The 14,629-nt window shown below is 39.1% G+C and overlaps 1 protein-coding gene across 2 annotated transcripts in view; it reads left to right on the top strand.

Moving 5' to 3' along the window:
- LOC118363918 (kinesin-like protein KIF3A) overlaps positions 1-14,629 on the top strand; it is a 46,157-nt gene that overhangs the window by 19,648 nt on the left and 11,880 nt on the right. The window contains exons 10-12 of one of the 2 annotated variants that reach the window (XM_052487615.1): positions 795-872; positions 14,035-14,194; positions 14,435-14,615. In XM_052487615.1, coding sequence (XP_052343575.1) covers positions 795-872; positions 14,035-14,194; positions 14,435-14,615 — 419 coding nt within the window. The remainder of the gene's footprint in view (positions 1-794; positions 873-14,034; positions 14,195-14,434; positions 14,616-14,629) is intronic. The other variant, XM_052487616.1, reaches the window with a different exon arrangement.

Here is a 14,629-nt window from a genome sequence, read left to right on the forward strand (position 1 = left end):
CCCAGCCCTAGTGTGTGTGTATCCACTCTCCCAGCCCTAGTGTGTGTGCATCCACTCTCCCAGCCCGAGTGTGTGTGCATCCACTCTCCCAGCCCTAGTGTGTGTGCATCCACTCTCCCAGCCCTAGTGTGTGTGCATCCACTCTCCCAGCCCTAGTGTGTGTGCATCCACTCTCCCAGCCCTAGTGTGTTTGCATCCACTCTCCCAGCCCTAGTGTGTGTGCATCCACTCTCCCAGCCCTAGTGTGTGTGCATCCACTCTCCCAGCCCTAGTGTGTGTGCATCCACTCTCCCAGCCCTAGTGTGTGTGCATCCACTCTCCCAGCCCTAGTGTGTGTGCATCCACTCTCCCAGCCCTAGTGTGTGTGCATCCACACTCCCTGTCCTAGTGTGTGTGCATCCACTCTCCCAGCCCTAGTGTGTGTGCATCCACTCTCCCAGCCCTAGTGTGTGTGCATCCACTCTCCATGACCTAGCGTGTGTGCATCCACTTTCCCAGCCCTAGTGTGTGTGCATCCACTCTCCATGCCTTGCTAAATGTTGCTGGCTGTATAAAGCCTTTAGGATTGGCCTCTAGGCTGATTGGCTCCAGGTTAGGTAAAGCATTTAGGATTGGCCTCTAGGCTGATTGGCTACAGGTTTGTTGCTCTTTTTACAGGATCCCATCCCCTGATCTTCCTCGCTTTCTCCTCTCTCTTTCTCTCTCTCCCCATCCTTCCATCACCCCCCCCTCTCTCCATCTCTCTCTGTGTTTGACGTGTCCCTGTTGAGTGTCTACTCTACTCTGTGTTGCAGGCAGTGGCAGCAGCTTCAGTAGCTCAGACTCCTCTATAGAGGCACAGACCACTGAGGAGAAACCCAAGGCTCAGACTAGTGAGTGGGAGCAGCTTGCTGTCTGCACTACCAACCCTACCACCAACTGCTAGTTAATATGTTCCAGGGACTGTATTCACAAAGCATCTCCGAGTTGATAGTGCTGATCTAGGATCTGTTTTGGCTTTTAGGCCTATATCATAATGCTTTTATGGACAAGGGGACCTGCTCCCAGATCAACACCTACTCTGAGGAGCCTGTATACATCAGGAACAGGCTAACCAACTACCCCTTCTTAATGTTAAACTCCCCTGCCTGCCCGTCCTGCCAGTCCTAATGTTAACCTCCCCTACCTGCATGCCTCCCCCTGCCAGTCCTATAGATAAAAAGTACCCAGCCAGTCCTATAGATAGAAGGTACCCAGTCTCCCCCTTCCAGTCCTATCGATAAAAGGTACCCAGCCTGCCCTGCCTGTCCTATAGATAGAAGGTACCCAGCCTGTCCTATAGATAGAAGGTACCCAGCCAGTCCTATAGATAGAAGGTACCCAGCATGCCAATCCTATAGATAGAAGGTACCCAGCATGCCAGTTCTATAGATAGAAGGTACCCAGCCAGTCCTATAGATAGAAGGTACCCAGCCTGCCCTGCCAGTCCTATAGGTAGAAGGTACCCAGCCCAAACGCCTTTACAAACAGCAATACAAACTGCTTTCTACAACCTTCATTGTATTGCTGGCTGTAAGTCATATTGTACATGGAAGATGGTTTCACAGAAGTCGGTTGGTGCTAGACTGACTGGGGGGGATAGAGTTGAACCTTAGAAGGATGATGTTTCAGCTGACACTACTGCTACATGTCTATCTAACCACTATATCAACACTACTGCTACATGTCTATCTAACCACTATATCAACACTACTGCTACATGTCTATCTAACCACTATATCAACACTACTGCTACATGTCTATCTAACCACTATATCAACACTACTGCTACATGTCTATCTAACCACTATATAAACACTACTGCTACATGTCAATCTATCTAACCACTATATCAACACTACTGCTACATGTCTATCTAACCACTATATCAACACTACTGCTACATGTCTATCTAACCACTATATCAATACTACTGCTACATGTCAATCTATCTAACCACTATATAGACACTACTGTTACATGTCTATCTAACCACTATATCAATACTACTGCTACATGTCAATCTATCTAACCACTATATAGACACTACTGTTACATGTCAATCTATCTAACCACTATATAGACACTACTGCTACATGTCTATCTAACCACTATATCAATACTACTGCTACATGTCAATCTATCTAACCACTATATAAACACTACTGCTACATGTCTATCTAACCACTATATAAACACTACTGCTACATGTCTATCTAACCACTATATAACACTACTGCTACATGTCTATCTAACCACTATATAAACACTACTGCTACATGTCTATCTAACCACTATATCAACACTACTGCTACATGTCTATCTAACCACTATATAAACACTACTGCTACATGTCTATCTAACCACTATATAAACACTACTGCTACATGTCTATCTAACCACTATATCAACACTACTGCTACATGTCAATCTATCTAACCACTATATAAACACTACTGCTACATGTCTATCTAACCACTATATAAACACTACTGCTACATGTCAATCTATCTAACCACTATATCAACACTACTGCTACATGTCTATCTAACCACTATATCAATACTACTGCTACATGTCTATCTAACCACTATATCAACACTACTGCTACATGTCTATCTAACCACTATATAAACACTACTGCTACATGTCTATCTAACCACTATATCAATACTACTGTTACATGTCAATCTAACCACTATATCAACATTACTGCTACATGTCAATCTAACCACTATATCAATACTACTGTTACATGTCTATCTAACCACTATATCAATACTACTGCTACATGTCAATCTAACCACTATATCAACACTACTGCTACATGTCAATCTAACCACTATATCAATACTACTGCTACATGTCAATCTAACTACTATATCAATACTACTGTTACATGTCTATCTAACACTACTATATCAATACTACTGCTACATGTCAATCTAACCACTATATCAATACTACTGCTACATGTCAATCTAACCACTATATCAACACTACTGCTACATGTCTATCTAACCACTATATCAACACTACTGCTGCATGTCTATCTATCTAACCACTATATCAACATTACTGCTACATGTCAATCTAACCACTATATCAATACTACATGTTACTATATATAAACACTACTGCTACAATCTAACCACTATATCAACACTACTGCTACATGTCTATCTAACCACTATATCAACACTACTGCTACATGTCAATCTATCTAACCACTATATCAACACTACTGCTACATGTCTATCTAACCACTATATCAACACTACTGCTACATGTCTATCTAACCACTATATCAACACTACTGCTACATGTCAATCTATCTAACCACTATATAAACACTACTGTTACATGTCAATCTATCTAACCACTATATAAACACTACTGCTACATGTCAATCTATCTAACCACTATATCAACACTACTGCTACATGTCTATCTAACCACTATATCAACACTACTGCTACATGTCTATCTAACCACTATATCAACACTACTGCTACATGTCTATCTAACCACTATATCAACACTACTGCTACATGTCTATCTAACCACTATATCAACACTACTGCTACATGTCTATCTAACCACTATATAAACACTACTGCTACATGTCAATCTATCTAACCACTATATCAATACTACTGCTACATGTCAATCTATCTAACCACTATATCAACACTACTGCTACATGTCTATCTAACCACTATATAAACACTACTGCTACATGTCAATCTATCTAACCACTATATCAACATTACTGCTACATGTCTATCTAACCACTATATCAACACTACTGCTACATGTCTATCTAACCACTATATCAATACTACTGCTACATGTCTATCTAACCACTATATCAACATTACTGCTACATGTCTATCTAACCACTATATAAACACTACTGCTACATGTCTATCTAACCACTATATCAATACTACTGTTACATGTCAATCTAACCACTATATCAACATTACTGCTACATGTCAATCTAACCACTATATCAATACTACTGTTACATGTCTATCTAACCACTATATCAACATTACTGCTACATGTCTATCTAACCACTATATCAATACTACTGTTACATGTCAATCTATCTAACCACTATATCAACACTACTGCTACATGTCTATCTAACCACTATATCAATACTACTGTTACATGTCTATCTAACCACTATATCAACACTACTGCTACATGTCTATCTAACTATATAAACACTATACCAACACTATCAAACTACTGCTACATGTCTGATATCTAGACACTATATAAACTACTGCTACATGTCAATCTAACCACTATATCAACATTACTAACCACTATATAAACACTACTGCTACTATCTAACCACTATATCAACACTACTGCTACATGTCTATCTAACCACTATATCAACACTACTGCTACATGTCTATCTAACCACTATATCAATACTACTGTTACATGTCAATCTATCTAACCACTATATCAACACTACTGCTACATGTCAATCTAACCACTATATCAATACTACTGCTACATGTCTATCTAACCTCTATATCAACATTACTGCTACATGTCAATCTAACCACTATATCAATACTACTGCTACATGTCTATCTAACCTCTATATCAACACTATTGCTACATGTCTATCTAACCTCTATATCAACATTACTGCTACATGTCAATCTAACCACTATATCAACACTACTGCTACATGTCTATCTAACCACTATATCAACACTACTGCTACATGTCTATCTAACCACTATATCAACACTACTGCTACATGTCTATCTAACCACTATATCAACACTACTGCTACATGTCTATCTAACCACTATATCAACACTACTGCTACATGTCTATCTAACCACTATATCAACACTACTGCTACATGTCTATCTAACCACTATATCAACACTACTGCTACATGTCAATCTAACCACTATATCAACATTACTGCTACATGTCTATCTAACCACTATATCAACACTACTGCTACATGTCTATCTAACCACTATATCAACACTACTGCTACATGTCTATCTAACCACTATACCAACACTACTGCTACATGTTGATATAGTGGTTAGATAGACATTACTGCTACATGTCAATCTAACCACTATATCAACACTACTGCTACATGTCTATCTATCTAACCACTATATCAACACTACTGCTACATGTCAATCTAACCACTATATCAACATTACTGCTACATGTCTATCTAACCACTATATCAACACTACTGCTACATGTCTATCTAACCACTATACCAACACTACTGCTACATGTTGATATAGTGGTTAGATAGACATTACTGCTACATGTCAATCTAACCACTATATAAACACTACTGCTACATGTCTATCTAACCACTATATCAACACTACTGCTACATGTCTATCTAACCACTATATCAACACTACTGCTACATGTCTATCTAACCACTATATCAACACTACTGCTACATGTCTATCTAACCACTATATAAACACTACTGCTACATGTCAATCTATCTAACCACTATATAAACACTACTGCTACATGTCTATCTAACCACTATATCAATACTACTGCTACATGTCTATCTAACCACTATATCAACACTACTGCTACATGTCAATCTAACCACTATATCAACACTACTGCTACATGTCTATCTAACCACTATATCAACACTACTGCTACATGTCTATCTAACCACTATATAAACACTACTGCTACATGTCAATCTATCTAACCACTATATCAACACTACTGCTACATGTCAATCTATCTAACCACTATATAAACACTACTGCTACATGTCAATCTATCTAACCACTATATCAACACTACTGCTACATGTCAATCTATCTAACCACTATATCAACACTACTGCTACATGTCAATCTATCTAACCACTATATCAACACTACTGCTACATGTCAATCTATCTAACCACTATATCAACACTACTGCTACATGTCTATCTAACCACTATATAAACACTACTGCTACATGTCAATCTATCTAACCACTATATCAACACTACTGCTACATGTCTATCTAACCACTATATAAACACTACTGCTACATGTCTATCTAACCACTATATCAACACTACTGCTACATGTCAATCTATCTAACCACTATATAAACACTACTGCTACATGTCTATCTAACCACTATATAAACACTACTGCTACATGTCTATCTAACCACTATATAAACACTACTGCTACATGTCTATCTAACCACTATATAAACACTACTGCTACATGTCTATCTAACCACTATATCAATACTACTGCTACATGTCAATCTATCTAACCACTATATCAACACTACTGCTACATGTCTATCTAACCACTATATAAACACTACTGCTACATGTCAATCTATCTAACCACTATATCAATACTACCTACATGTCTATCTAACCACTATATCAACACTACTGCTACATGTCAACACTACTGCTACATCTAACCACTATATCAACACTACTGCTACATGTCTATCTAACCACTATATCAACACTACTGCTACATGTCTATCTAAACCACTATATCAACACTACTGCTACATGTCTATCAACCACTGTATAAACACTACTGCTACATGTCATCTAACCACTATATCAACACTACTGCTACATGTCTATCTAACCACTATATCAACACTACTGCTACATGTCTATCTAACCACTATATCAACACTACTGCTACATGTCTATCTAACCACTATATCAATACTACTGCTACATGTCTATCTAACCACTATATCAACACTACTGCTACATGTCTATCTAACCACTATATCAACACTACTGCTACATGTCTATCTAACCACTATATAAACACTACTGCTACATGTCTATCTAACCACTATATCAACACTACTGCTACCACTATATCAATACTACTGCTACATGTCTATCTAACCACTATATCAACACTACTGCTACATGTCAATATCTAACCACTATATCAACACTACTGCTACATGTCAATCTAACCACTATATCAACACTACTGCTACATGTCTATCTAACCACTATATCAACACTACTGCTACATGTCTATCTAACCACTATATCAACACTACTGCTACATGTCTATCTAACCACTATATCAATACTACTGCTACATGTCTATCTAACCACTATATCAACACTACTGCTAACCACTATATCATGTCTATCTAACCACTATATAAACACTACTGCTACATGTCTATCTAACCACTATATCAACACTACTGCTACATGTCTATCTAACCACTATATAAACACTACTGCTACATGTCAATCTATCTAACCACTATATAAACACTACTGCTACATGTCTATCTAACCACTATATAAACACTACTGCTACATGTCTATCTAACCACTATATCAACACTACTGCTACATGTCTATCTAACCACTATATCAACACTACTGCTACATGTCTATCTAACCACTATATCAATACTACTGCTACATGTCTATCTAACCACTATATCAACAACTGCTACATATATAACCACTATATAGACACTACTGCTACATGTCAATCTAACCACTATATAAACACTACTGCTACATGTCTATCTAACCACTATATAAACACTACTGCTACATGTCAATCTATCTAACCACTATATAAACACTACTGCTACATGTCTATCTAACCACTATATCAATACTACTGCTATGTCTATCTAACCACTATATCAACACTACTGCTACATGTCTATCTAACCACTATATAAACACTACTGCTACATGTCAATGTCTATCTAACCACTATATAAACACTACTGCTACATGTCAATCTATGTCTACCACTATATCAACACTACTGCTACATGTCTATCTAACCACTATATAGACACTACTGTTACTATGTCAATCTATCTAACCACTATATCAACACTACTGCTACATGTCAATCTATCTAACCACTATATCAACACTACTGCTACATGTCTATTTAACCACTATATAGACACTACTGCTACATGTCTATCTAACCACTATATCAACACTACTGCTACATGTCAACCACTCTATCTAACCACTATATGTCAATCTAAACCACTATATCAACACTACATGTCTATCTAACCACTATATCAACACTACTGTTACATGTCAATCTATCTAACCACTATATAGACACTACTGCTACATGTCTATCTAACCACTATATAAACACTACTGCTACATGTCTATCTAACCACTATATCAACACTACTGCTACATGTCTATCTAACCACTATATCAATACTACTGCTACATGTCTATCTAACCACTATATCAACACTACTGCTACATGTCTATCTAACCTCTATATCAACATTACTGCTACATGTCAATCTAACCACTATATCAACACTACTGCTACCACTATAACCACTATATCAACATTACTGCTACATGTCTATCTAACCACTATATCAACACTACTGCTACATGTCTATCTAACCACTATATCAATACTACTGCTACATGTCTATCTAACCACTATATCAACACTACTGCTACATGTCTATCTAACCTCTATATCAACACTACTGCTACATGTCTATCTAACCACTATATCAACACTACTGCTACATGTCAATCTAACCACTATATCAACATTACTACTGCTACATGTCAATATCTAACCACTATATCAAACACTATGTCTATCTAACCACTATATCAACACTACTGCTACATGTCTATCTAACCACTATATCAACATTACTGCTACATGTCTATCTAACCACTATATAAACACTACTGCTACATGTCTATCTAACCACTATATCAACACTACTGCTACATGTCTATCTAACCACTATATCAACATTACTGCTACATGTCTATCTAACCACTATATAAACACTACTGCTACATGTCTATCTAACCACTATATCAACATTACTGCTACATGTCTATCTAACCACTATATCAACACTACTGCTACATGTCTATCTAACCACTATATAAACACTACTGCTACATGTCTATCTAACCACTATATCAACACTACTGCTACATGTCTATCTAACCACTATACCAACACTACTGCTACATGTTGATATAGTGGTTAGATAGACATTACTGCTACATGTCAATCTAACCACTATATAAACACTACTGCTACATGTCTATCTAACCACTATATCAACACTACTGCTACATGTCTATCTAACCACTATATAAACACTACTGCTACATGTCAATCTATCTAACCACTATATCAACACTACTGCTACATGTCTATCTAACCACTATATCAACACTACTGCTACATGTCTATCTAACCACTATATCAACACTACTGCTACATGTCTATCTAACCACTATATCAACACTACTGCTACATGTCTATCTAACCACTATATCAACACTACTGCTACATGTCTATCTAACCACTATATCAATACTACTGCTACATGTCTATCTAACCACTATATCAACACTACTGCTACATGTCTATCTAACCACTATATCAACACTACTGCTACATGTCAATCTATCTAACCACTATATCAACACTACTGCTACATGTCTATCTAACCACTATATAAACACTACTGCTACATGTCTATCTAACCACTATATCAACACTACTGCTACATGTCAATCTATCTAACCACTATATCAACACTACTGCTACATGTCTATCTAACCACTATATAAACACTACTGCTACATGTCAATCTATCTAACCACTATATCAACACTACTGCTACATGTCTATCTAACCACTATATAAACACTACTGCTACATGTCAATCTATCTAACCACTATATCAACACTACTGCTACATGTCTATCTAACCACTATATCAACACTACTGCTACATGTCAATCTATCTAACCACTATATAGACACTACTGCTACATGTCAATCTAACCACTATATAAACACTACTGCTACATGTCTATCTAACCACTATATAAACACTACTGCTACATGTCTATCTAACCACTATATAAACACTACTGCTACATGTCTATCTAACCACTATATCAACACTACTGCTACATGTCTATCTAACCACTATATCAACACTACTGCTACATGTCTATCTAACCACTATATCAATACTACTGCTACATGTCTATCTAACCACTATATCAACACTACTGCTACATGTCTATCTAACCACTATATCAACACTACTACTGCTATGTCATATCTCACTATATCAACACTACTGCTACATGTCTATCTAACCACTATATCAACACTACTGCTACATGTCTATCTAACCTCTATATCAATACTACTGCTACATGTCTATCTAACCTCTATATACACATTACTGCTGCTACATGTCTATCTAACCACTATATAAACACTACTGCTACATGTCTATCTAACCACTATATAAACACTACTGCTACATGTCAATCTAACCACTATATCAATACTACTGCTACATGTCTATCTATCGAACCACTATATCAACATTACTGCTACATGTCTATCTAACCACTATATCAACATTACTGCTACATGTCTATCTAACCACTATATCAACATTACTGCTACATGTCTATCTAACCACTATATCAACATTACTGCTACATGTCTATCTAACCACTATATCAACACTACTGCTACATGTCAATCTATCTAACCACTATATAAACACTACTGTTACATGTCTATCTAACCACTATATAAACACTACTGCTACATGTCTATCTAACCACTATATCAATACTACTACTGGGTTTCTATGTCTCTCAATTTGTCTGTCTCCCTCGTTCTGTCTGTCTGCCTCTCTCCCTCTGTCTGTCTGCCTCTCTCCCTCTGTCTGTCTGCCTCTCTCCCTCTGTCTGTCTGCCTCTCTCCCTCTGTCTGTCTGCCTCTCTCCCTCTGTCTGTTTATCTCTCCCTTTCTCTCGTTCTGTATCTCTTTCTGTTTAGGTGTGTCTGTGCCTCCTCTCTGTAGAATCTATAAGACTGTTCCAGCTCACTGTGTAATCTCTTCTTTCTCCTGCTGGTGCAAAATGCTTCCTGTTTGACTCTGACTCGCTATTCTCCTCTTAATACAAGAAGACAGAGGTTGGTGCCAAAACATCCTCTATAGATAAATAACTCTCAACTGATCAAATCAAATGCAAATCAAATGTTATTTGTCACATACACATGGTTAGCAGATGTTAATGCGAGTGTAGCGAAATGCTTGTGTTCACAATGGCTGTGTTCCAAACTACCCTATTCTCCACATTTTTGGCTCTGGTCAAAAGTAGTGCACAAAATAGTTAAGGATCTGTTTGGGATACAACCAATGTCTCTGGTCTGGTCTTGGATCTGTATGTGCCCAGGCAACTTCTTTACTCTGGTTGTCAGACAGATCTGGGACCAGGTTATATTTGCAATGTCTTTCAGTGAACTATAGAATGTTTTTAAATGATCAAACTAATATAATTGAATTGACTAACCAGCTTTTAAAGTGAAAAAAAGACACGAATATCGTCAACAGAATGAAATCTATGGTTGAGTCGGTCAGTCAATATGAATGAAGGTTCTCTACTGTACTGCCACTCTGTCTGTCAAGGTCTTTCCCATCACGTTCGTTTTCATGTCCATGTCTCTGAGAGAGAGACGTGCTTGACGTATGAATATCTGAAGAGGAAATAACTGCCCTGAGCTTAAGTTAGAAGGCCTGAGGCCTGCACGTTGTCTAGCAACCGGTTCTCAGATGGCACCCTGTTCCCTTTATGGTGCACTACTTTTTACCAGGGTTCATAGGGTAGTGCACTACTTTTTACCAGGGTTCATAGGGTAGTGCACTACTTTTGACCAGGGTTCATAGGGTAGTGCACTACTTTTGACCAGGGTCCACAGGGTAGTGCACTACTTTTGACCAGGGTCCATAGGGTAGTGCACTACTTTTGACCAGGGTTCATAGGGTAGTGCACTACTTTTGACCAGGGTTCATAGGGTAGTGCACTACTTTTGACCAGGGTTCACAGGGTAGTGCACTACTTTTGACCAGGGTTCATAGGGTAGTGCACTACTTTTGACCAGGGTTCATAGGGTAGTGCACTACTTTTGACCAGGGTTCATAGGGTAGTGCACTACTTTTGACCAGGGTTCATAGGGTAGTGCACTACTTTTGACCAGGGTTCACTACTTTTGACCAGGGTTCAGGGTAGTGCACTACTTTTGACCAGGGTTCATAGGGTAGTGCACTACTTTTGACCAGGGTTCATAGGGTAGTGCACTACTTTTGACCAGGGTTCATAGGGTAGTGCACTACTTTTGACCAGGGTTCATAGGGTAGTGCACTACTTTTGACCAGGGTCCACAGGGTAGTGCACTACTTTTGACCAGGGTCCATAGGGTAGTGCACTACTTTTGACCAGGGTCCACAGGGTAGTGCACTACTTTTGACCAGGGTCCACAGGGTAGTGCACTACTTTTGACCAGGGTCCACAGGGTAGTGCACTACTTTTGACCAGGGTCCATAGGGTAGTGCGCTACTTTTGACCAGGGTTCATAGGGTAGTGCGCTACTTTTGACCAGGGTTCATAGGGTAGTGCCCCTACTTTTGACCAAGGTTCATAGGGCTCTGTGCAAATGTAGTGCACTATAAAGGGCACAGGGTGTCAGTTGGGACATACACAGAGGTTCTTTTAAAATCACCCTTCAACTTCCTGCTCTTATTCTGATGAATATCTTCTCCAGAAAGTACTGACTGCTGTCTCATCAAGGAGATAATTCATGTCGATACTGTTTTTACTGCTCTGTAGAAGAGCAGCTACTATCTAACACGTTGAGAGTGTATTAAATGTAATATTTGACTAATTGACCGTTGTAATATGATGTGTTGTCTTAGCCTGGTCCCAGGTCTGTTTGTGCCAGTGTGACAACGACCATAGGAGTTGGCAAGATAAGCACAAACAGATCTGGAATCTGAAACCTACGAATCAGACTGGGTTGGGTGTAGGGTGATGTTCCCCCTGAGATGCAGATCTTAGATCAGCATTCTGTACCTAGGGGAAACTTCCACCCTTAGTGGGTGGGTTGAGGTGGTGGGAACTAAACAATGACACGTCATTAAGAAACATCCATGCATAGATGTTATCATCTACGTGTACCTACATGTACTCTCAATTACCTCGACTAACCGGTGCCCCCCCGCACCTTGACTCGTGTACCGGTTTCCCGCTGTAACAAAATGTAACTGCATTGTTGGTTAGGGGCTCATAAGTAACCATTTCACTGTATGGTCTACACCTGTTGGTTAGGGGCTCATAAGTAACCATTTCACTGTATGGTCTACACCTGTTGGTTAGGGGCTCATAAGTAACCATTTCACTGTATGGTCTACACCTGTTGGTTAGGGGCTCATAAGTAACCATTTCACTGTATGGTCTACACCTGTTGGTTAGGGGCTCATAAGTAACCATTTCACTGTAAGGACTACACCTGTTGGTTAGGGGCTCATAAGTAACCATTTCACTGTAATGTCTACACCTGTTGGTTAGGGGCTCATAAGTAACCATTTCACTGTATGGTCTACACCTGTTGTTTAGGGGCTCATAAGTAACCATTTCACTGTATGGTCTACACCTGTTGGTTAGGGGCTCATAAGTAACCATTTCACTGTAAGGACTACACCTGTTGGTTAGGGGCTCATAAGTAACCATTTCACTGTAAGGTCTACCTACAGCTGTTGTTTAGGGGCTCATAAGTAACCATTTCACTGTATGGTCTACACCTGTTGGTTAGGGGCTCATAAGTAACCATTTCACTGTAAGGACTACACCTGTTGTATTCAGCATTTCACTGTAAGGTCTACCTACACCTGTTGTATTCAGCATTTCACTGTAAGGTCTACCTACACCTGTTGTATTCAGCATTTCACTGTAAGGTCTACCTACACCTGTTGCATTTGACGCATGTGACTAATACAATGTGATTTGATTTGATGATGGTTCTATAAGTCAAATAAATGATGATCACTATTATTATTATTATTATTATTATTATTATTATTATTATTATTATTATTAAAGGGAAGAAGAAGAAGGTTTCTCCTGACAAGATGGTGGAGATGCAGGCGAAGATCGAGGAGGAGAGGAAGGAGCTAGAAGCCACGCTGGACATGGAGGAGGAGGAGAGGAACAAGGCCAGGGCAGAACTGGAGAAGAGAGAGAAGGATCTCCTCAAAGCGCAGTGAGTCTGGGGTTACAAACATTCCCTAAGTTCCCAAGTTTTACAGAAATCACGGTTGAAGAATAATCTACTACTTTGAAATATTATCTAACGTTAGCCCCACCCCTAGATACTTTTGGATGCCCTCTTGTCGATCAGAGACCTCTAGAAGGGTATAAGGAATATGACAGAAACTCCATCTAGCCTACTAATGCTACTTTCAGATCTACTGAGCCCTGACCTCTAACCTCCTTCCCCCAGGCAGGAGCATCACCTACTGCTGGAGAAGCTGTCAGCCCTGGAGAAGAAGGTGATCGTAGGAGGGGTGGACCTCCTGGCCAAGGCTGAGGAGCAGGAGAAACTACTGCAGGAGTCTAACAATGAGCTAGAGGAGAGACGCAGGAGGGCTGAGCAGCTCCGCAGGGAGCTAGAGGAGAAGGAGGTATACCATCTTAC

The sequence above is a fragment of the Oncorhynchus keta genome, chromosome 30 (assembly GCF_023373465.1).
Source record: "Oncorhynchus keta strain PuntledgeMale-10-30-2019 chromosome 30, Oket_V2, whole genome shotgun sequence".
Taxonomy (NCBI): domain Eukaryota; kingdom Metazoa; phylum Chordata; class Actinopteri; order Salmoniformes; family Salmonidae; genus Oncorhynchus; species Oncorhynchus keta.